Source organism: Callithrix jacchus, chromosome X (genome assembly GCF_049354715.1).
Source record: "Callithrix jacchus isolate 240 chromosome X, calJac240_pri, whole genome shotgun sequence".
In the NCBI taxonomy this organism is placed as follows: domain Eukaryota; kingdom Metazoa; phylum Chordata; class Mammalia; order Primates; family Cebidae; genus Callithrix; species Callithrix jacchus.
In genome coordinates, this window is record NC_133524.1 from 93656911 (window position 1) to 93682780 (window position 25870).

The following is a 25870-nucleotide window of genomic DNA, read 5'->3' on the forward strand; positions in this document are numbered from 1 at the left end:
CACCATGCCCAGCTAATTTTTTTTTTTTTTTGATAGAGATGGGGTTTCATCATGCTGCCCAGGCTGGTCTCAAACTCTTGGGCCCAAGTCATCTGCCTGCCTTGGCCTACCAAACTGTTGGGATTACAGACATAAGCCACTGAGCTGCACCAAGAGCCAGGTTCTAATGTGCTAAACAATGGGTAATATATTTTATACCCTGAATGCTGAGATTTGAGGGAAAGAAAGGTAGTTAGAAGACAATGAAAAGATAAACTGTGTCTCTTTTAGAGATTCTGACAGGAAACAGTAGACACTCCCATGATCTTGAATGGAATTGTCAGTCACTTATGATTATGCCAAATTTTACTTTCAAATATATGATGCACCCCCAATTAGATTACATTTATTGAGCATCTACTGTGTGATTCAGCTAAAATACCTCAGCATGCCTAGTGATTTGCAGTTGTGTGATATGTAATTCATAGCCTCCAATGTAGAGTTTTACTCTCTTAAGTTAAAAAATGAAGAACACTTATGGCTCATACAGAGAGGGACTGGATTGAGGGTAGAAGAGAGATATTCTTGAGTTAACTGGACAGAAGAGGGTAGGATGGAAAAGGTGCCAAAAATGAATAGGAGCTGAGCACAGTGACTCACACCTTTAATCCCAGCACTTTGTAGAGCCAAGACAGGAGGATCTCTTGAGCCCAGGAGTTCAAGACCAACCTAGGCAACATAGGGAGACCTTGTCTCTACAAAAATGTTTATTGAAAATTAACCGGGTGTGGTGGTGCACACCTGTGGTCCCAGCTACTCAGGAGGCTGTGATGGGAGATCACTTGAGTCCAGGAGGTTGAGGCTGCAGTGAGCTGTGATCATGCCACTGCACTCCAGCCCAGGTGACAGAGCTAGACTCTGTCTCAAAATAAAAGAGGGGCAGGGCGTGGGGGGGCCACCTTAAGAAAATCTTTGTCAACTTCAGAATTAACTGGTTTGCAAAGGGTGAAAGTCAGGAGCAGAGGGGTCATAGTACACATGTAATTCTCTTGAGAGGAGGGAAGGAGGTGGTCGAGTAGGGGCAAATCACATATCCTTATGCTAGCCATTTAGTGTTCTCTGGAGCATGAATCCAGCAGTCTTGGAGAAGTAATAAACATCCAGGTGATAGTTAATAACATGAGGGTGGGTCGGATAATCTTGGGAGAATGAATAGACCAGTGATTGTAAGACAGAATTCTAGAGAAAACAAACATTTATGGCAGTGATTCTCAGCCCTGGCCACACACTGGTATCACTTTGAAGTACTTCTGAGAAATACCCATGTCCAGTTCCTCTCTGAACCAATTAAACTGAAATCTATAGGATTGGAGCCTGGATGATAGCATGCTTAAAAGTTATTTAGCCAATTTTAATGTGCCCTCAAAGTTGAGAGCCACCAATTTATGGGACTAGCTCAGAAGTTGGAGCCCATGAAAGAGAGCATGAAAGTATTGATTATGGAGTATGGAGAGAAGAAAGCTATTGTGGTATCACAGGGGCCCAAAGAGAAAGGGCTTAATGGCATCAAATGTAGAGAGATTACATGGACATAGAGTGGGGAATAATAGAGATGGGAGACTCAAATCTGGTATAAGGGTAGGAGGGGGCTGAGAGATGAGAAATTATGTAATGGGTACAATGTACATTATTTGGATGGCGGTTACAATAAAAGCCGAGACTGCACCACTACAGGATATATCCATGTAACAAAACTGCCCTCGTACCCTTTAAATGTATACAAATTTATAAACATGTACCTGAGAGGATGGATAAAATAAGGATTGGAAGGGCTCCACTGGATTTCACTAACAGAAATTCATTGGTGACCTTAGCCAAAAACAGTTTCAGGAGAATCTATTTGAAGGGAGGGGTAAGAAAGGGATAGAAGTCAGATTGCGTTGAGTTCTCAAATGCTATTAATCTTTAAGACCACTTAACCTAGTGTCTTTTTTTCTTCACTTCACATGAATCTTGTGATGAAGTGAGTACCTGGATTGGTTATTTAATTTTTGTTTGTTTCTGTTTTCTTTTTATTTTTAAATGAAAATTTAATTTTACATTTGGGACAAACATACACATGTTTTGGCCAATAAGATCCAGGTTTGCGTTAAGGAAGCTAGAAACTGAAGGTTGCTATGTAGTCTGTCCTTGATTATTCCGTGACAATTAGAAAACAAATTGAAAATGGACTATTTATGTCCTATTTATATGCAAAATTGTTCTAAGTATTGATGATGTTCTCTATAGAAATTTCAATCACTCGTTTGCTTCTCTGTTCTATACAATGTAATCATCTCTGCTGCACATTTCCTCAGTGGTGAACCTTGCAGGAAAGTAGGAGATAAGGTCAATTTGAGTTGATTTTTATGAGAATATGAATATAACAGGCTTCCTTTAGTTATTGGAGTTTGGGATAAGTTAGGGGAAACAATTATGCAGCAATAAATTTATCTTGGTAGTTTTAAGTTCATGTCAAAAATTCACAGACATGCTAATGTTGGTAGCTAAGCTCACACAAGTACCTGCTTATTAACAAACCTGCAATTAAGGCAAAAATGGTTGGGATGTTATATGGCAAGTGCGTGTTGCCAGTCTAACAACAGCAGATGCTCTATGCATTTGCAACTACAAAAACCAAAATTGCATTCAACAGATTGTCATAAGTACCTTAAACTTTCTAGAAAATTAAATGCTTTTACAACTAAAGAAAAATAAACATTCTAATTAGTGGCCGTGATTATGGGAAAATTTCTCTCATATGGGCTCATTTCTATGTTATTAAGTATTTTCCTAAGTAGGGATAAGAAATTTTAAGCTCTGCTTGCTTTACAGCGGAATCCATCTGCTTTCCCAGTGGACGTCCCAAGGCAGCCAGATTTACTTAGATATGAATGTACTTCTGACCCTTCAATTTTCATTAAACCTTTGAATACACCTCTTCTGTGTATTAAAATTTGAACCTTACTCTGGTAGTTCCCTTCCTTGTGCCCATTAGAATGAGGAGTGGAAGCTGAAAGAAGGAAGGAAGAAAGCAGTGGGTATCTTACGTGCCACAGTTGTTTTGTTTTGGGTTTTGTTGTTGTCGTGGTTGTTTGTATGTTTTGAGATAGGGTCTCTCTCTGTCACCCAGGCTGTAGCACAATGGCGTGATCATGGTTCATTGCAGCCTTGACTTTATGGGCTCAGGGGATTCTTTCCCACAGCCCCTCAACCCCACTCTCAGCCTCCCAAGTAACTGGGATTACAGGCTCACACCACTAAGCCTAATTTTAATTTTTTTTGTAGAGATGGGGTCTCAATATGTTGCCCATGCTGGTCTCGAACTCATGGGCTCAAGCAATTCCCCTGCCTTGGCCTCTCAAGAGTGCTAAGATTACAATCCTGAGCCACTGAGCTCAACCCCCAGTACGCTTTTGAAATTCCATTTCTTCTATTATTTCTTGGTATCTTTTGCATTTGCAAAATATCTTGAATCTAAGATAGTTCCTCACCTATTCCAGGAAGCCTTTTAAAGTTATGCTCAATGTCAACTCTCTTAAAGATATATTAATAGATGATACAAAGTATTAAAATACTATAACTATATTCTGCTATTTAAAGATTGGGATTTATTTTTAGCATCTAGCACATAACTCAATATAGTATATGCTTTTGATAACTGCTTGTTGAATACTTCACAATTATTTTAACAAGACTAAATCTACACAAAAGCCTTTTTAATATATTATACCTAAAGCTATTTCTGAAGTTTGAAATTTGAGGGATGGAGGAAATAGAAATTTTATTCTACATCACTGTAAATGAAATCCCATTAAAGCTGAGTTTTTATGAGCAAACTCGCATGTCCTATGTATATTACCTTCACATGACCTTTCTACTCAGTAATGTTTATGCTTGACAAGTAAAGAAAAATGCAGACTTTATGTAAAAACCACAAAATAACTGTATGCCATTACTCTTACTCTTACATCCATTGCGTTTGCATTTGACTGCTACCTCTATGTCATTCTCAACTCAAATCATGGTTTGTTCCACTCCCACATGGCTACTTAGAGGGCAAATTCCTAAATACTGCGAGAGAAAATAAAAATTGAGTGGCAATAATATCCTTTTGTTTCAGCTTTACATCATCATTTGCAAATACTATTATGCTCTATAAGATAGGGAAATAGAAGTTAGTAAATTTCTTCAGAATATCAGTAAGTAATTAATTCCTTTTCCAACGGTCATACTTATCTGCTCAGAAGAACAGATCTTTCTCGTTTAAGAGTTTTATTCAGTTCTAAGTAATAGTATGTAGGACTATTATAAGGATTTGATCTGTTTGTTTGAGGGACTTCTGGAATCCAGGATGGTATTTTCCCTTTCCACTTGGGAAGGTTTTAGCTTCAGATTTTAGGTTTACTGGTCTGTTCTATTGTTTGTCTAGCATAGAAATAGTATACCACAAGCAATACAATACTCTCTGGGCAATGAACAGGAATTTTTTTTTTTCATTTCATACATTATTCACAACTCTGCAGTGGTTTCAGAAAGTCAGTGTATATCCTGGACACAAAGAAATGAAAAACACAAAAAGATATGATTTTCATATACTTCTTTGGAAAGTTAATGCCATTGTGCATGGATTTCATTTTTATTTCGGTTATAATACCTGTTAGAGCTTTAGCAGCCTTATAGCTGTTCATCAAAAGTGTTCATGTTTATCTTATTTCATAATAAACTAATAGATTATCTTCAAATACTTGGAGCTAAACTACGAAGGAATGTTTATATCAGGAGGGTTAAGCAATATGATTTTCTGTGGATAATCCAGTGTTTCTTTTAATTATTGTGACATCATCTCAGTTGTCTATATCAGTACTACCTTATGTGGCAGAGATAATGAGAAATGACAGCACTTTGTATATAATATTTGTGGATTTTAATGCTATTGTCATATCAACCGTAAACAATCATGAATTGAAAAAAAAAGGACTTTAAAAAGAACTTTTCTAGTAAATAGATTTATGGCCCAAATTTAAACGAACTCTTATACACCTAGAAGAGCATTAAAAGAAGCTCAGTTAGTAGTCCTGAAAATCCAGAACATGGAAGCACCCAGATGATGCCCATCCTTAGTGACTGGGTATAACAAATTAGTGAGTAATAGACCAAGATAGAAAATAAATTTAGAAATGAAGTTACAGCATTATGTGTTTCTAGGAAATTATTAGAGAATGTTTTAAATGTTGAATTTCCATGGGATACAGGTTGGAAAGGCAAATATCACATCTAGCAATTTAAATAATTTTTTTTAGTTGCCATAAACAATATTGATCAGTTTGCATGGCTTATTTATTAGAACTGAAACTTCCTGGCAGGGGAAGATGCAAAGCACTGAGAAAATATTTTGGTCAAGTTGAATGCTGTCCACACAGATTGCGAGAATTATACATTATCCCTTTTTCACTTTTTTCCTGCTTCCCGTGCTTTATTATGGTCCTGAGGCTTTTTGCACAACACTTTCCTAATTTTATTCTTGTGATTCAGAAGAATTTTGTTTTATCTATTTATCTCCTTCACAATACTGTTTCCTTTTGTTTCCTCTTCTCTCCCCTCCCCTCCCCTCCCCTCCCCTCCCCTCCCCTCCCTCTGTTGCCCAGGCTGAAGTGCAGTTGCGTGATTGATCTTGGCTCACTGCAACCCCTGTCCCCAGGGTTCAAGCAATTCTCATGTCACATCTTCCCGAGTAGCTGGGATTACAGGTGCCTGCCACCATGCCCAGCTAATATATATATATATATATATATATATATTTTATTAGAGATGGGGTTTCACCATGTTAACCAGGCTGGTTTCGAACTCCTGACCTCAGGTGACCTGCCCACCTCTGCCTCCCAAAGTGCTGGGATTACAGGTGCACCACATCCAGCCCCTCACAACACTGTTTCTCATCTCCATTGCCCCAACCTGATATTCTACACATTGGTTGTGGGTAAGAAAAATGAGGGGAAAAAATAGGAAAATATAGTTGTTTAGGCATTGTTTGAAGTCTTTTCTCTCTCTTAAGTCTCAGCATTCTGTCTCTTTTATGGGGGAAAAGAAAAACAAAACAAGAGTGATGATACACAGCTACTCCAAATAAACCCTCTCTCAATTTCTGTAAAATTGTTCCCATCTTGTTGGTGGGGGTGGTGGGGAGAAATGTTTAAAAGGAATAGAGAAAAATTCCTGGACGGAATTCTTGGTTCCCAGCCTTTTTGGAATTATGACCTCATCACCACTGGAATTTACAAGTGTTTGTGATAGTGAGTAAGGCATCAAGTAGATAATTAACCTCTGTAGTTCTATGTCAATGATTTCATCAATTAGTATACACAGTTACAAAATGACTACATAATTATTTTGCTCTTAAAAAGTCTAAACTTTTAAAGAAACTTCAAAAGGAAAAAATATCTTTTCATAAAAGTTTCTCAAACCACAGTTCATATTTACTTACATCTGGCAAGTGCAAATGTGTTTAATGAGAAGGAAAAAATTCTGGATTTCAATAGCTAGAACAGGTTGGTAGGTTTAGCATTTTTTATTTTTGCCTCTCCAAATTCAGTCAAAATAGTTCTTACTAAAACAGATCATACTTAAATTCTACTCTAAGGAGAGTTCTTTATTATTAAGGCACGTAAAACAAAAACAAAAAAAAATATTCAGAGTCCTTCCCTTATAACCTAATTGATATGTTAATGGTTTTCTCTAATATTTTGAAAATGTACACCTATGTTCATCCACTTTATTTTTTAGCTTAGAGGCTCACTCCAGTAAAAGTAGGACTCTGTAGTGTATGTGTTTATGTTTACCTAAACTGAAGTATGGCCCCAGGAAAATAGCATATTTGATTGATTGATTTGTTTTTTTTTTTAAATCATGCAAATCATTTTAACTATGCATAACTTTAAACTACTACTTAACTCCCATTCTTGACAATTAAATAGGTTTTGTTCTGCTAATTAGCTAGCTGGGTTATAAAAGTTAAATGTTGCAAAAAAAAAAAAAAAAAAAAACATGAAAGAAGCTCAATTTCGAAGTATGGCTTCTTTCCTGGGCCCTGTAATATGTGGTACATGTCCTGGCATAATTGAAGGTAAAAAGGGTAGTGATTAGGTGGAATTCATCAGAGTATTACTTCCTCTATGTCCAAAGCTGCTTTTGCACCAATTAGCTATGACCTTTTCTGCTAGCCTTGGGGTGTAAGATTACTAGAGGCAACAATTTCTGAAATATTTTCTTTCTAATATTAGTTAAAGCAAATTTCCTTGCAGAGCTAGCTATTCTTTCATGGTTTTTGGTTCCTTTTTTTTTTTTCCTCCATCTGCTGCTGCTTTCCACTAAGCTGCTAAGTCTTTTGCTGAGGAATTAAACGTAATGTTTCTAGAAACATTAATAGCTTGTGCCCTTTTCTGAGTGTCCTACTTCAGAAATATTGCAGCTGCAGTGGTATTACGTGCTATCATTTTTTCCTGTTCCTCTCAGCAGGGAAGTTCCAGCTTTAAGGTAGATCTGAGTTCTTTTATTCCTGGCTTGGGTCTCAGAGATTTTCTTTTTCTCAATGATGTGAATGCCTTAGTCAGGGTTTTAAAGCCTATTGCTTCTTTGTCAACTTATTTCACGTTGGTTCACTATGCGGCTCATAGTTATAATGGAGACTGGGCAAGAGTGTAAATGAATAATTACAAATCAAACCCTCCTGTTGGAAAAGCAACCCAAAGCAGGGGGCTGTGTGAGTAACTGTCATGGTAACCTCACCTCTAGAGATGATGGGTGGCGGGTTAGCTCTGTATGTAATAGGGAAAATCCTCCACAGGCTGTAAAATGTTGAAAGCACAGCTAAAATGAAAATAAACCACTGTTACATTTTTTTTTACGATAGTTTGGGTTATAGGACTACAATGTGGCCAAATGAAAACGTTTTTTAATTTGACTTGTGTTTGGGGCAGAGAATGGCAGGGCTTTGTTGAGGCTCCCTCCCTTGTTAATTTCTTCCCCTCCGAAGCATGCCTTTTATATGGTTCCTCTTCTTACCCCATTTCACTTGTCATTTTATTTGTTTTCAATTTGAATATCACAGTATTTATGCAATAGTCACTGCTTTTGAAGTTCATTTTACAGAGCTGTTTTATTGAGACAAAAATAATTTTCTAAAAGCATTAGTTGAGAAAATTAGTTAAATCCTTTTCAAATAATAAAAGAAGGCAGATTTGACTTACTCGATTTTGACATCTAATTTGAATCTTTTGTGCTTGTTGTCCTGAAAGCTGCTACCACTTGTTAAATTTGAACAAGTGGAGAGAACAAAACAGACATAGTAGAATATTCTACTTAACTAGCTTTAAATTAATTTAGATTACGCAGAACCTCATCTTCATTATTAAAGTCAGAAATTCAATATGTATTCCAAATTGTTCTACTCTTCTAACTCCTTTAATAATGTCAAAATTTTATAACAGAGAAGGGAATTAATATTTTGTTATGGTATAAATGTGTTTCTAACATAATATGAAGTTAAAAATTATTTTTGCCCACACTTACGACTCCTCATAGCTAATTGAAACAGAACTCACATGAGTAATTTGTATTACTGACTACCTGCCACTTAAGCATTAATGGAGACTGAGCAAGAGTATAAATGAATAATTGCAAATCAAACCCTCCTTTTGGAAAAGCAACCCAAAGCAGGGGGCTCTGTGAGTAACTGTCATGGGAAGAGGAATAAAGTTTTGAAATAAAAGGAAATAGGCCTGCTTTGAAAAGATTGTATATCATTAACAATTTTTATATATTATATTTTCCTAAATAAACTAGTTTTAAAACATATAAACACATTAATTTGGAAGTGAATCTTACTAATGCCAGCACTAGTTATAATTCATGATTAGCACTGGGGCAAGCTGGTAATTTGAAAATCTCACAGATTTTTACTGCTATTTGTACCCATCTATGTCAACTGTACCAGTGATAAAATAATGATCAAAGGACTGATGGCTTAATATAATAGCTATTGTGCTCTAAATATCTTTTATGCTGTGACATTAAATGTCTCTATTGCCTTCGTATCTACTTTCAAAAATCTACTCCCCATTCCTGATAGTATTTAACTGCAGTTATTAGTCCTTTGACAGTGCTGCATGCTATTGACAGTATCTTTTAATTTGCTTAATTTCCTGACATTTGCTATGTTAATTTTTTACTTTGGGACTTTTTAATGCCAGATTTGTGCTTAAAATAGAAAAGCCCTCTACTAATAAGATTTAGTCATATCACCTAAGTACTACAGAGTCGTCCCAGATGTAATAGGGAGAGATAAAGAAGGGATCACAGATAATAAGTTTGCCCTGCTTTCTGCACAAAGTTATTACTGCAAGCTTTAAGTCTCAGGCTTTTATTGATAAATATAAATACAGGTTATGTAAGGAAAGCCTATGCCTATTTACAATAGCATTCAAATCAGGTTTTAGTAATTGCTTTAGGCCATACTGCTTCATAACCAGTCCCATGGCAATTTGAAAACAGGTATTTGTTGCATAATCTGTTTTTATTACAAATGCTTTTTGTTTTAGGATTTTTGTAATTAAAGTAATGAAACTAAATAATAGTTTCTGGTTAACTAGCAGATAAACAACTTTACATAATATAGATGTATTATATTTTGTGAAACAACTGATGGTCATTCAAAGGGAAGATTGTTGGAAGGTAGTATTTTCAATTGGTTACCAGGCTTTTTACAAAACAATTCCTCTTATAATCCTAGGGAATTTCATCTGACTAAATCTCCACTCAAATGACAAGCATGGAGTGAGAGCTGTAGCCAAAGGACAAAGAGTCAGGGAAACCAGTGTCTGAATGAGTCCCACCATGGTGCCCTTTAGCGGGTCCCATTGTGCCCTGGGTTAGCACCTTTCACCATTGCTTATGAAAATACTCAGCACTGAATGATGCTGTATGTCCTACATTCTACTTACTAAAATTGCTTATGCAATTTCAATTGGCCATGGTATTTATCATTTACTGTCCTCTGCATTATATAGCATGGTTAAGCCTAAGAAGCAGCTGCCTTTTTTTTTAAGTGGATCAAGCGATTGTTATGTATTGTGTGAATATCAGTCCAAGTTTCTTGAGTGCTGTGGCATCTAAATGAAGGGTAGTAAATAAACATTAGGCTCTAAAAATAAAAAGACTTTTATGCGATTCTTAAATTCTACATTGCCGGAAATAAATAGTGGCTATTGGATCCTTTTATTTTAATAAAATTTAGATATATTCACCTGCTGTGAGCACATATAAATCTGCACTTTAATGTTAATGGAAGTTACACATGGATATCGAGAGGTAAAAATCTTAGAAGATATTATAAAATCATGTTATGTAGCTCAGTTTTTACAGTAGTTCAAATATAAGGGGCATCTCTGCATGCCATAAATTACTATGCATACATTCTTTAACCTACAACATCCTTGAATAAATAGCTTTAGAATCATAGGCTTGGTTAGTTTCTTTTGAAGTATAGGGAGGTGGTGAATGTATTTTAATTATAAAAGCCTCTTAGAAAATCTGACATGGTAAAAGGAGCTATATTATATGTACACATATGTAGCTCCTTTGGTGTTTGGTAAGAACATTAGTAGCCACTCTAGTATTTTTTCCCATTGTCTGCTCAGGCCATTTTAGGTCTGAGACTTTCTCATTCCGCAGCCCCCACCCCCACATAACTTCTGCCCTGATTCCTTCAATTGCATAGTCTCTTTTCTTTCTCTTTTCATTTCCCAGGAGAATTTGGGAGCTCTTATGTCCCACAATTTACTGAAGTGCTATAATTATAGTCTGTATCTTGTATTAACATACTTACATGCTATGCTTTTCTGTGGTAGCACAGAATATTAATGCAATTAGCACCCTTCTTTAAGATGTACTGTCCATTTTGAATGACAGCTTTAAGTCACAGGATAAGCCTCCTATACAATGGGCTACTTTTTTTTTTTTAAAGGAAGAAGGTAAGATTTGTAATTTTTAAACAGTGAAAATTTCTGTAAAATCTTCAGTTGCTAATCCTCCCAACCCACCCAAAAAAAGAGCAAGTTTTGACATTGAAATTTCAGGAAATCTTCATACGGATAGCACATTTTCTACACTTTAAAAAGTTAATCCATAAGTTAATCACAATGAAGACACCCTGCTTATTTCCTACAGTGGCTAAGAAGATAAAGTGAGATGGTGAATGTGAAACTTCTTTGAAACTTTTTAAGTGTATTTATTTAAAATTTGAGTAGAGCTTTAAAGTGTTCAAAGATTATTATCAATACTATATTAAATCAATGCCACTTAAACCCTTCAGTGGCTTCCTATTTCTTCCAGGAGAAATTTAAATTTTTTTACAGTAGCTCAAAAGGCTCTGTGTGATCTGACATGTATATCCATTACCTGCGTCATCTCCAGCAGTCCAACACTGAGGAAATGTGGTGTCCCTTACATTTGAACCACAAGACTATGATATTAGAGAAGGAAGCATTGTTTTGGTGGAGATATCTTCCAGTATTTCTCTCTCAAACAGGCTTTTTGGTAAAATTCAAGCAGGATTTTGATGTTAGGAGACATGATATCACATTTCATTTTATTATGATTGTTTTGGTGTTATTATGAAAATAGGTACAATGATACTGGATTCTTTTATATCTATTATATAATTCATTAAAGTAATAAACAATTAAAACATAAGCAAGAATTTATAAGGTGCTTAACTCATAGCAGTAAAAACAGGATATTGAACTTACGGTTGCATTGCCTATTAGACACTTCTGATATAGAATAGGTCTGATATTTTCTAAAAGAAACAATTAAAACAAATCTTCTTTTTTTTTTTTTTTTCTGAGACGGAGTTTTGCTCTGTTGTCCAGCTGGAGTGCAGTGGCATGATCTCAGCTCACTGCAACCTCCGCTACCCGGGTTCAAGAGATTCCCCTGCCTCAGCCTCCTGAGTAGCTGGGACTACAGGTAGCTGGGACTACAGGTGCCCTCCACCATGCCCAGCTAATTTTTTGAATTTTGGTAGAGACGGGATTTTACCATGTTGCCCAGGATGGTCTCAATCTCCTGACCTCATGATCCACCTACCTTGGCCTCCCAAAGTGTTGGAATTACAGGCGTGAGCCACCGCACCTGGCAAAACAAATCTTATTTTAAAGTATTCCTCTCCGCATACTCCATGTTCCAAATAATTATAAGAAAACCTACTGCTTCTGCTATTACAAGTTTACAAAGCAATAGAATTATTGCCTGTAACCTGGCCTTCGTAGTTCAACTTTAGACTTTTTTTTTATGACTACATCTATAATGTGGAAAATGTTTATTTTCCTGGCTAAGCTGTACAATTGTAAAATTTTTGAAAGGAAGATTACTTTGGATCAAGGACAAGCAGCTCTAGCAGTTCAGTTATTTTTTTAATCTCATTATTTTTCAATCTAGGAGAAATATTTAAATATATAGCACCAATATTTTGCTTGGATAGACTGAAGCTTCAGATGTTTTAGTTAGAAATGGACTGCAAAGATAATACCTCTTAAAAAAAGAAACCAATATAGTCAAGTATGCATCTAAGAAATACAGCTTGTTCATACATCTTACAGTATCTCTATAAAGATTTTCATGTTGTTGTTCTGATTGAAGTATTCATTACTAGAGACAAATGTATTTTTAAGTCTTGTGATTAGAGTGACCACAGCCATCATCGCTCTATGGGAGGCAGAAACATAATATTAATATTTTAGTGTTTCATTTGCTTTCATGAAACTTATGAACAGAAGCTATCAGTGTCTAGGGTGTGTCTTCGAATGACAAATTTAGCATGCTGTAAAAAGTGATACTAGGACTTCCTGCTGAGGGTGTCCAGAGTTTGACCATCCTGAGAAATGACTGTGGGTAGATTCTTATTCTCAAGTGCTAGAGGTTCTTCTTCCCTTTTTATATTTGGTTTTAATAGTCAACAACATGACTGCGAAGGGGAATTGTACCACATGAAGAGGGGCACTTACAGAATTACAAATTGGTCAGTACCCCTTTTCTTTTTTTTTTCTTCCTTTTTTATTGCATTTTAGGTTTTGGGGTACATGTGAAGAACATGCAAGATTGTTGCATAGATACACACATGGCAGTGTGATTTGCTGCCTTCCTCCTCATCACCTATATCTGGCATTTCTCCCCATGCTGTCTCTCCCCAACTCCCCACCCCCCCCGTCCCTCCTCTATTTCCCCCAACAGACCCCAGTGTGTGATGCTCCCCTCCCTGTGTCCATGTGTTCTCATTGTTCAACACCGGCCTATGAGTGAGAACATGTGGTATTTCCTTTTCTGTTCTTGTGTCAGTTTGCTGAGAATGATGTTCTCCAGGTTCATCCATGTCCCTATAAAGGACACAAACTCATCGTTTTTGATTTCTGCATAATATTCCATGGTGTATATGTGCCACATTTTCCCTGTCCAGTCTGTCATCGATGGGCATTTGGGTTGATTCCAGGTCTTTGCTATTGTAAACAGTGCTGCAGTGAACATTCATGTGCATGTGTCCTCATAGTAGAACGATTTATAATCCTTTGGATATATACCCAGTAATGGGATTGCTGGGTCAAATGGAATTTCTATTTCTAGGTCCTTGAGGAATTGCCACACTGTCTTCCACAATGGTTGAACTAATTTACACTCCCACCAGCAGTGTAGAAGTGTTCCTATTTCTCCACATCCTCTCCAGCATCTGTTGTCTCCAGATTTTTTAATGACCGCCATTCTAATTGGCGTGTGATGGTATCTCATTGTAGTTTTGATTTGCATTTCTCTAATGACCAGTGATGATGAGCATTTTTTCACGTTTGTTGGCCTCATATATGTCTTCTTTTGTAAAGTGTCTGTTCATATCCTTCGCCCTCTTTCGAATGGGCTTATTTGTTTTTTTCTTGTAAATCTGTTTTAGTTCTTTGTGGATTCTGGATATCAGCCCTTTGTCAGATGCATAGACTGCAAAAATTTTTTCCCATTCTGTTGGTTGCCGATTCACTCTAATGACTGTTTCTTTTGCCATGCGGAAGCTGTGGAGTTTGATTACGTGCCATTTGTCTATTTTGGCTTTTGTTGCCAATGCTTTTGGTGTTTTGGTCATGAAGTCCTTGCCTATGCCTGTGTTCTGAATGGTTTTACCTAGATTTTCTTCTAGGGTTTTTATGGTGTTAGGACTTATGTTTAAGTCTTTAATCCATCTGGAGTTAATTTTAGTGTAAGGTGTCAGGAAGGGGTCCAGTTTCTGCTTTCTGCACATGGCTGGCCAGTTATCCCAACACCATTTATTAAACAGGGAATCCTTTCCCTGTTGCCTGTTTTTGTCAGGTTTGTCAAAGATCAGATGTGTGGTGTTGCCTGTGAGGCCTCTGTTCTGTTCCATTGGTCTATATCTCTGTTTTGGTACCAGTACCATGCTGTTTTGATTACTGTAGCCTTGTAGTATAGTTTGAAGTCCAGTAGTGTGATTCCTCCTGCTTTGTTCTTTTTGCTTAGAATTGACGTGGCTATGCAGGCTCTCTTTTGGTTCCATATGAAGTTTAAGGTGTTTTTTTCTAGTTTGGTTAAGAAGGTCATTGGTAGCTTGATGGGGATAGCATTGAATCTATAAATTACTTTGGGCAGTAGGGCCATTTTCATGATATTTCTTCTTCCTAACCATGAGCATGGAATGTTTTTCCATCTGTTTGTGTCCTCTCTTATTTCATTGAGCAGTGGTTTGTAGTTCTCCTTGAAGAGGTTCTTTATGCTCCTTGTTAGTTGTATTCCAAGGTATTTTATTCTCTTTGTAGCAATTAAGAATGGCATTTTGTTCTTGATTTGGTTCTCTTTAAGTCTGTTATTGGTGTATAGGAATGCTTGTGACTTTTGCACATTGATTTTGTATCCTGAGACTTTGCTGAAGTTGCTTATCAGTTTCAGGGGATTTTGGACTGAGATGATGGGGTCTTCTAAATATACAATCATGTCATCTGCAAATAGAGACAATTTGACTTCCTCCTTTCTTATTTGAATACCATTTATTTCTTTTTCTTGCCTCATTGCCCTGGCTAGAACTTCCAATACTATATTGAATAGGAGGGGTGAGAGAGGGCATCCTTGTCTAGTGCCAGATTTCAAAGGGAAGGCTTCCAGTTTTTGCCCATTCAGTATGATATTGGCTGTTTGTTTGTTGTAAATAGCTTTTGTTATTTTGAGATACATTCCATCAATACCTAGTTTATGGAGGGTTTTTAGCATAACGGGCTGTTGAATTTTGTCAAAGGCCTTCTCTGCATCAATTGAGATAATCATGTGGTTCTGTTTATGTGGTGAATTACATTTATAGACTTGCATATGTTGAACCAGCGTTGCCTCCCCGGATGAATCCTACTTGATCATGGTGGATAAGCTTTTTGATGTGCTGTTGAAATCAGTTTGCCAGTATTTTATTGAAGACATTTGCATCTAGGTTAATCATGGGTATTGGCCTGAAGTTTTTTTTAGTTGCTGAGTCTCTACTGGGTTTTGGTAACAGGATGATGTTGGTCTCATAAAATGATTTGGGAAGGATTCCCTCTTTTTGTATTGGTTGGAATAGTTTCAGAAGGAATGATACCAACTCCTCTTTGTATGTCTGGTAGAGTTTGGCTCTGAACCCATCTGGACCTGGACTTTGTTTGGGTGGTAGGCTCTTAATTGTTGCCTCAACTTCTGCCCTTGTTATTGGTCTATTCAGGGTTTTAACTTCTTCCTGGTTTAGGCTTGGGAGGGTGCAAGTGTCCATGAATTTATCCATTTCTTCCAGGTTTACTAGTTTATGTGCCTAGAGTTGTTTATAATAATCTCTTATGATGGTTTGTATTTCTGTGGCATCAGTGGTGATATCCCCTTTATTGTTTTATTTTTTTAAATTTTTATTGCATTTTAGGTTTTGGGGTACCTGTGCAGAGCATGCAATACAGTTGCATAGGTACACACATGGCAGTGTGTTTTGTTTGCTTTCTCCCCTTCACCCACATTTGGCATTTCTCCCCAGGCTATCCCTCCCCACCTCCCCCTCCCACTGGCCCTCCCCTTTTCCCCCTAATAGACCCCAGTGTTTAGTACTCCCCTCTCTGTGTCCATGTGTTCTCATTTTTCAACACCCGCCTATAAGTGAGAATATCCGGTGTTTCATTTTCTGTTCTTGTGTCAGTTTGCTGAGAATGATGTTCTCCAGATTCATCCATGTCCCTACAAATGACACAAACTCATCATTTCTGATTGCTGCATAATATTCCATGGTGTATATGTGCCACATTTTCCCAATCCAGTCTATCATCAATGGGCATTTGGGTTGATTCCAGGTCTTTGCTATTGTAAACAGTGCTGCAATGAACATTCGTGTGCATGTGTCCTTATAGTAGAACAATTTATAGTCCTTTGGATATATACCCAGTAATGGGATTGCTGGGTCAAATGGAATTTCTATTTCTAAGGCCTTGAGGAATCACCACACTGTCTTCCACAGTGGTTGAACTAATTTACACTCCCACCAACAGTGTAAAAGTGTTCCTTTTTCTTCACATCCTCTCCAGCATCTGTTCTCTCCAGATTTTTTAATGATCGCCATTCTAACTGGCGTGAGATGGTATCTCAATGTGGTTTTGATTTGCATCTCTCTGATGACCAGTGACGATGAGCATTTTTTCATATGATTGTTGGCCTCATATATGTCTTCTTTCATAAAGTATCTGTTCATATCCTTTGCCCACTTTTGAATGGGCTTGTTTTTTTCCTGTAAATCTGTTTGAGTTCTTTGTAAATTCTGGATATCAGCCCTTTGTCAGATGGGTAAACTGCAAACATTTTTTCCCATTCTGTTGGTTACCAATTCACACTAGAGACTGTTTCTTTTGCCGTGCAGAAGCTGTGGAGTTTCATTAGGTCCCATTTGTCTATTTTGGCTTTTGTTGCCAATGCTTTTGGTGTTTTGTTCATGAAGTCCTTGCCTACTCCTATGTCCTGGATGGTTTTGCCTAGATTTCCTTCTAGGGTTTTTATGGTGCCAGGTCTTATGTTTAAGTCTTTAATCCATCTGGAGTTAATTTTGGTGTAAGGTGTCAGGAAGGGGTCCAGTTTCTGCTTTCTGCACATGGCTAGCCAGTTTTCCCAGCACCATTTGTTGAACAGGGAATCCTTTCCCCATTGCTTGTTTTTGTCAGGTTTATCAAAGATTGTATGGTTGTAGATATGTTGTGTTGCCTCTGATGCCTCTGTTCTGTTCCATTGGTCTATATCTCTGTTTTGGTACCAGTACCATGCTGTTTTGATTACTGTAGCCTTGTAGTATAGTTTGAAATCCGGTAGTGTGATGCCCCCTGCTGTGTTCTTTTTGCTTAGAATTGACTTGGCTATGCAGGCTCTCTTTTGGTTCCATATGATGTTCATGGTGGTTTTTTTCAGTTCTGTGAAGAAAGTCAATGGTAGCTTGATGGGTATAGGATTGATTCTGTAAATTACTTTGGGCAGTATAGCCATTTTTACGATATTAATTCTTCCTAACCATGAACATGGAATGTTTCTCCATCTGTTTGTGTCCTCTCTGATTTCGTTGAGCAGTGGTTTGTAGTTCTCCTTGAAGAGGTCCCTTACGTTCCTTGTGATTTGTATTCCAAGGTATTTTATTCTTTTTGTAGCAATTGTGAATGGCAGTTCGTTCTTGATTTGGCTTTCTTTAAGTCTGTTATTGGTGTAGACGAATGCTTGTGATTTTTGCACATTGATTTTATATCCTGAGACTTGGCTGAAGTTGCTTATCAGTTTCAGGAGTTTTGGGCTGAGGTGATGGGGTCTTCTAGGTATACTATCATGTCGTCTGCAAGTAGAGACAATTTGGCTTCCACCTTTCCTATTTGAATACCCTTTATTTCTTTTTCTTGCCTGATTGCTCTGGCTAGAACTTCCAGTACTATATTGAATAGGAGTGGTGAAAGAGGGCATCCTTGTCTAGTGCCAGATTTCAAAGGGAATGCTTCCAGTTTTTGCCCATTCAGTATGATATTGGCTATTGGTTTGTCATAAATAGCTTTTATTACTTTGAGATACCTTCCATCGATACCGAGTTTATTGAGGGTTTTTAGCATAAAGGGCTGTTGAATTTTGTCAAATGCCTTCTCTGCGTCAATTGAGATAATCATGTGGTTTTTGTTTTTGGTTCTGTTTATGTGGTGAATTACGTTGATAGACTTGCATATGTTGAACCAGCCTTGCATCCCCAGGATGAATCCTACTTGATCATGGTGAATAAGTTTTTTGATTTGCTGTTGCAATCGGCTTGCCAATATTTTATTGAAGATTTTTGCATGTATGTTCATCATGGATATTGGCCTGAAGTTTTCTTTTCTTGTTTGGTCTCTGCTGGGTTTTGGTATCAGGATGATGTTGGTCTCGTAAAATGATTTGGGAAGTATTCTCTCTTTTTGGATTGTTTGAAATAGTTTTAGAAGGAATGGTACCAGCTCCTCTTTGTGTGTCTGGTAGAATTCGGCTGTGAACTCGTCTGGACCTGGGCTTTTTTTGTGTGGTAGGCTCTTAATTGCTGCCTCGACTTCTGACCTTGTTATTGGTCTATTCATAGTTTCAGCTTCCTCCTGATTTAGGCTTGGGAGGACACAGGAGTCCAGGAATTTATCCATTTCATCCAGGTTTACTAGTTTATGTGCATAGAGTTGTTTGTAATATTCTCTGATGATGGTTTGAATTTCTGTGGAATCTGTGGTGATTTCCCCTTTATCATTTTTTATTGCATCTGTTTGGTTGTTCTCTCTTTTATTTTTAATCAATCTGGCTAGTGGTCTATTTTGTTGATCATTTCAAAAAACCAGCTCTTGGATTTATTGATTTTTTTGAAGGGTTTTTCGTAACTCAATCTCCTTCAGTTCAGCTCTGATCTTAGTTATTTCTTGTCTTCTGCTGGGTTTTGAGGTTTTTTGATCTTGCTCCTCTAGCTCTTTCAATTTTGACGATAGGGTGTCAATTTTGGATCTCTCCCTTCTCCTCATATGGGCACTTATTGCTATATATTTTCCTCTAGAGACTGCTTTAAATGTGTCCCAAAGGTTCTGGCATGTTGTGTCTTCGTTCTCATTGGTTTCGAAGAACTTCTTTATTTCTGACTTCATTTCATTGTTTACCCAGTCAACATTCAAGAGCCAGTTGTTCAGTTTCCATGAAGCTGTGCGGTTCTGGGTTGGTTTCTGTATTCTGAGTTCTAACTTGATTGCACTATGGTCTGAGAGGCTGTTTGTTATGATTCCGTTGTTTTGCATTTGCTGAGGAGTGCTTTACTTCCAATTATGTGGTCAATTTTAGAGTAGGTGTGACGTGGTGCTGAGAAGAATGTATATTCTGTGGATTTGGGGTGGAGAGTTCTGTAAATGTCTATCAGGTTTGCTTGCTCCAGGTCTGAGTTCAAGCCTTGGATATCCTTGTTGATTTTCTGTCTGGTTGATCTGTCTAATATTGACAGTGGAGTGTTAAAGTCTCCACTGTTATTGTGTGGGAGTCTAAGTCTCTTTGTAAGTCGTTAAGAACTTGTCTTATGTATATGGGTGCTCCTGTATTGGGTCCATATATGTTTAGGATCGTTAGCTCTTTTTGTTGTATCGATCCTTTTACCATTATGTAATGGCCTTCTTTGTCTCTTTTGATCTTTGTTGCTTTAAAGTTTATTTTACCAGAGATGAGAATTGCAACTCCTGCTTTTTTTTGCTCTCCATTTGCTTGGTAAGTCTTCCTCCATCCCTTTATTTTGAGCCTTTGTGTATCCTTGCATGTGAGATGGGTTTCCTGGATACAGCACACTGATGGGTTTTGGATTTTTATCCAATTTGCCAGTCTGTGTCTTTTGATTGGTTCATTTAGTCCATTTACATTTAGGGTTAATATTGTTATGTGTGAATTTGATACTGCCATTTTTATGCTAGCTGGCTGTTTTGCCCGTTAGTTGTTGTAGATTCTTCATTATGTTGATGCTCTTTAGCATTTCGTGTGATTTTGGAGTGGCTGGTACTGGTTGTTCCTTTCTATGTGTAGTGCCTCTTTCAGGAGCTCTTGTAAAGCAGGCCTAGTGGTGACAAAATCTCAGAGTACTTGCTTGTTCGCAAAGGATTTTGTTTTTCCTTCACTTATGAAGCTCAGTTTGGCTGCATATGAAATTCTGGGTTGAAAGTTCTTTTCTTTAAGGATGTTGAATATTGGCCCCCACTCTCTTCTGGCTTTTAGAGTTTCTGCCGAGAGATCTGCTGTGAGTCTGATGGGCTTCCCTTTGTGGGTGACCCGACCTTTCTCTCTGGCTGCCCTTAGTATTTTCTCCTTCATTTCAACCTTGTTGAATATGACGATTTTATGCCTTGGGGTTGCTCTTCTTCCGTAATATCTCTGTGGTGTTCTCTGTATTTCCTGTAATTGAGTGTTGGCCTGTCTTGCTAGGTGGGGGAAATTTTCCTGGATGATGTCCTGAAGAGTATTTTCCAGCCTGGATTCATTCTCTTCGTCCCCTTCTGGTACACCTATCAAACGTAGTTAGGTCTCTTCACATAGTCCCACATTTCTTGGAGACTTTGTTCATTCCTTTTTGCGTTTTTTTCTCTGATCTTGGTTTCTCATTTTATTTCATTGAGTTGATCTTCGACTTCTGATATTCTTTCTTCTGCTTGGTCAATTCGGCTATTGAAACTTGTGCATGCTTCGTGAAGTTCTCGTATTGTGTTTTTCAGCTCCTTTAATTCATTCATATTCCTCTCTAAGTTATCCATTCTTGTTATCATTTCCTCGAATCTTTTTTCAAGGTTCTTAGTTTCTTTGCATTGATTTAAAACATGTTCTTTTAGCTCACAAAAGTTTCTCATTATCCACCTTCTGAAGTCTAATTCCATCATTTCGTCATAGTCATTCTTTGTCCAGCTTTGTTCCCTTGCTGGTGAGGAGTTTTGGTCCTTTCTAGGAGGCGAGGTGTTCTGGTTTCGGGCGTTTTCCTCCTTTTTGCGCTGGTTTCTTCCCATCTTTGTGGATTTATCCACCTGTCTTTTGTGTAGTTGCTGACTTTTCGATTGGGTCTCTGAATGGACACCCAGATTGTTGATGATGAAGTATTTCTTTTACTTGGTTTTGCTTCTACCAGTCTAGCCCCTAACCAGTAAGTCAGTTATGCCCAGTAAGTTACGGTAAGTACGTTACGCCCAGCAAGTAAGTTACGCCCAGTAAGTTATGGTAAGTAAGTTACAGTTACACCCAGTAAGTTACGGTAAGTAAGTTACCAAGTGTAAATACTTAAGTTAATATTTTACAATGAAGGTAACAAGGGTCCAAAATGAACACAATCAACCAATAAACCATAAGGAGCCGAAAGTGGACACAATGCTTCCCAAGTCCTCATATTCATAAAGTAATATCTGTTAATTATTTTGAATAGCATAGTCCCTCTCTCAGTTCCTGCTTTCCCTCAGCTCAACTCCCCCAACTGGGGATCTGTGTCCGGGCTCAAGCTCACCATATGGCGAGGCCCATTTCCTAGGGGCCTCACACGGGAGCGATCCCCACAGATCCCTCAATTGGCTGCATATATATTTAGGAATATTTACCAAGCCAATGGAGGGCAAACAAAAGCAGGAGTTGCAATTCTCGTCTCTGATAAAATAGACTTTAAACCAACAAAGATCAAAAGAGACAAAAAGGGACATTACATAATGGTAAAAGGATCGATGCAACAAGAAGAGCTAACTATCCTAAATATATAAGTACCCCTTTTCTAGTATTCCAGAATCATCTGACTAAAATGATTTTGTTTAGTTCCATTTTTAAAAAAATAAAACATAAAATACGATGGGCATAGGCGTCTGATGTGTCCTGAGTCACCCATGTTAAAAGTCATGGCTAAGATTGTTCGTGTACCTGGCACATAGTGTGTCATCAATAAAGATTTCTGGAATGAATACATAAATTATCCAAATAAATGCTCTGTTTTATCAATTACATATCCCTGTTGTCTTCCCTCTTTTCTTGGCCAACTTCTTTGAAATATATTGCCACCATATATTTTTTCTTTTGAAATGTTTCCGTTATTAAAGATAATGTATGTAGAAAACATGTGAATATATAAAATAGAAAGACAAAGGAAAATATATAGTCTCAACATCCAGAAGCAACCAACTTTACATTTTATTTTTTTCTTCTATCTGGTATTTCTATGCATATTTTACATTTTTCATATTATACTGTATACACAGTTGTATATTACTACTATTTCATTTAAATTTATAAGCATTTATATATATTAAGGAATATCTTTATGTCTCCTTTTAAATGGTTGTATATTATTTGAACATAAGAATGTATGATAATTCACTCCATCCATCCTTTAAATTAGAAACTGAATTTGTTTCTGTTTTTTTGCTACCATAAATAATGCTGTTGTAAATGTTTTTCTACTATAGTACACATACTATATGTAGAAAATCAGTACAACTTTCCTAGAAGAGATTCAAGAAGTAAATGAAATGAAATGAGAATTTTTTACTACTTACCAGATGCAAAGCATGATGAACTTGGGTCAAGTCATCATGCATAAAATTTGTAATCACTGATTTGAATATACTATATTTACATTCTTTTAACAAATATTTTAATATTTATTATAGCCAAACCCTGATGGTACAAAGATGGACCTTACCCCAAAGGAATGTACTGTCCAGTATGAAAAGAGAAACCCAATAAATTAACTATTAGACTGAGCCATGTAATGTAGTTTGACCTATGAAAATGTTTATTTCATATAATTCAATTTAAAATAATATAGAATGCTAAGGGTTAATATTGAAGCAAGTACATGGTGGCTTGGGATCACAGATAAGTAATTAGATCTTCCAAAGAAAGATAATACAGATTATTGCTGCTTATTCAGCAGAAATAAATTTAAACGAGGGAACTTTATATCTGTGTAGGTGTGTATTAGAAAGCTGCTAGGTCAGACTCATGCATCAGATTTATGGTGTTCTGTAACATTGCAGCACAGGAACACTTCACTTCTCTAAAATTCCACTCTTCTAGCAACTGTACCTACCTGGAAATGCTATCTATCTCTTCAAAATATGGTAATAAACCTGAAAGTAAGCAAAAGCAAAAATATCCCTCAATAGGCAAAAAAAATGTGATCAAGTCCGTAACCAGCAGCATGTAGACTTTTATCAAAAGAGAGTCTTCCAAGTACCTTACTCAAAAATCTATTTATTATGTTAGACATAGTTCTATCAAATTGGATTTTCTGTTTTTTTTCACCCTCCAGTAAATGGAAAACAGCATACGTACCAGGATTGAGAAGTAGACAGAGATTTTAACACTCACTGGAAGCACTAAGATGTGATAGTTGATGTCTTGACTATAGTGGAACTGGTGAACTAATTATCAAAGCAGATAAGTATTCCAGAATCATGTTAAAAAACAAAAAACAGAATACAGAACTGTTTATAACTGGTCTCAACAATGTAAAACAATGTATGTATATATATATGTAGTTGCTTATTTAAAAATTGGAGTGAAATGCACCAAAGTATTAATAGTCTTTGTGACTATACCGTGGCAAATGAGTAGTTTGTACTTCCTTCACACTTTTTATAATATCTTCTGTGACTCTGTGCTGATTATATTATTAGAATAAATAAAATGATAATTAAAATTTTGTAAATGAAAAAGATCTTTAAGCATGGAATAGTTTTGGTTTATTTAGAGAAGAAACAGACACTCCTCAAATATGACCTACAGACCTTATAGTTATAGCACAGCACAGTATTTGATGTTCATGATAATTGTGCGAATTAGAAAAAATGTATTTTTAAAAAAATTTCTTTATGTATTTTGAGATGGAGTTTCGCTCTTGTTGCCCAGACTAGAGTGCAATGGTGCGGATCTTGACTTACCGTTAACCTCCACCTCCCGGATTCAAGCAATTCTTCTGCCTCAGCCTCCCAAGTAGCTGGGATTACAGACATGCACCACCATGTCCAGCTTATTTTGTATTTTTAGTAGAGACGGGGTTTCTCCATGTTGGTCAGGCTGGTCTCGAGCTCCTGACCTCAGGTTATCCGCCCACCTCGGCCTCCCAAAGTGCTGGATTACAGGCGTGAGCCACCATGCCTTGCCCAAAAACGTATTTCCAATAGATTTTCCTTATGGAGGCGGCAAAGTGTACAATATTAACTTCAAAAGATTTCTATACAAAATAGCTAAGATAAAAATTGTTGCTATATAAGATGTATAAACTCTGCTATCCAGATCAACTCATTGTGTGAGGTTTCTGGATAGCTGAGATCCTATTTTAGGTTTTCTATTTTAAAATGAAATTACTCAGCAGCTATTTGTCCTATTAAATTATGCAATATTATTATATCTAAGCTTCCTGTCCTAAGTGTCCATAGCTATCTGTTGAGGCATTATTCTCAGATGGTCATGGCAACAAATATTTATCTGATTATTCTTTTGTAAATGGCCCAGCTATATGTTAAAATCTCCTTTTTCTCAAACGTGAAGTTTCTACTGTTTGATGTTGCATTTGTTCGTTGACCCTTGCTTTTTTCAGACTTTCACAAAGTAAGAGAATAAATATTTACATATTTCCAAACAATTGCAAAATATTAAAATCCATTCATAAATTATTCAAGCTATTGGGAATGTTTTCTGCGAAAACATATACACCATAAAGAATAATGTGTTTAGAATGGCTCTGTTAGTAGTGTTACAATTGAAGCACAGTTGTTGTTACTCATTCCTCTCCTCTTAAATGTAATAATCAAATAATACAACAGCAGAACCAAATATAGGAAAACTGGATTCACTGCCCTGGGCAAAGAACCTTAAATATTCTCTATTGGGCCGGGCTCTGTGGCTCACACCTGTAATCCCAGCACTTTGGGAGGCTGAGGTGGACAGATCACCTGAGGTCGGGAGTTTGATACCAGCCTGAGCAACATGGAGAAACCCTGTCTCTACTAAAAATATAAAATTAACTGGGCATGGTGGCGCATGCCTGTAATTCCAGCTACTCAGAAGGCTGAGGCAGGAGAATCACTTGAACCTGGGAGGCGGAGGTTGTGGTGAGCCGAGATCATGCCATTGCACTGCAGCCTGGGCAAAAGAACCAAACTCCATCTCAAAAAAAAAAGAAAGAAAGAAAAGCATTATCCTTATTGTTTATGTAGCATAGTTGCATCTTCATCGCTGCTTAGCAGTCTCCTTGTTCATTGTTGACTGAATTATATGCCTTGGCTGTTCGTCCAGATTTTCTCTACTCTCTTTAGTTCCTCAGACTGAAACTCACACCTCATCTTCGTAAATGACCATCTCTTTCAAGTTCCCTTCATTTCCCTCAGCGTCACTTCCTGAGGCAAACTTTGTGCTCCTATTCTTATTCCTCTTACCTCCTTCAGAATCAGGCTTTTTTCCTTCTTAATGTCTTTCTTTAAATTGACATCTTTCTACAGAAATGCCCATGTCCTACTTGAACTTAAAAGTAATCCTCAATGACAAATCAAACAATAAATAAATAGAATATGTCCCTAAGTCACTGTCCTATGTCTAGCTGGGGAAAAAGGACATGGACATACCAAAGAGTAAGAGATCAGATATGTATATATCAGTATGTATGTACCATGTCTGAATTTGCATGCACTAACACCCATAGATGAGCCCTATTTGTCGAATGGGATGGTGCCTCTCCTAATTGGGTGTCTGGGTTGGAATTGCTTTATCTGCTGTGGAACCT

At 37.1% G+C, this 25870-nt stretch overlaps 1 protein-coding gene across 6 annotated transcripts in view; it reads left to right on the top strand.

Moving 5' to 3' along the window:
* The window catches only part of DIAPH2 (diaphanous related formin 2), a 933611-nt gene that overhangs the window by 771317 nt on the left and 136424 nt on the right, over positions 1-25870 (top strand). Inside the window, exon 28 of one of the 6 annotated variants that reach the window (XM_078363566.1) lies at positions 23399-23779. The exons of the other annotated variants lie outside the window; for them this stretch is intronic. Within the exon in view, the coding sequence (XP_078219692.1) occupies positions 23399-23430 (32 nt within the window). The 3' untranslated portion in view covers positions 23431-23779. Of the gene's footprint in view, positions 1-23398; positions 23780-25870 lie in introns of those variants that run through there. 6 annotated transcript variants of the gene reach the window in all.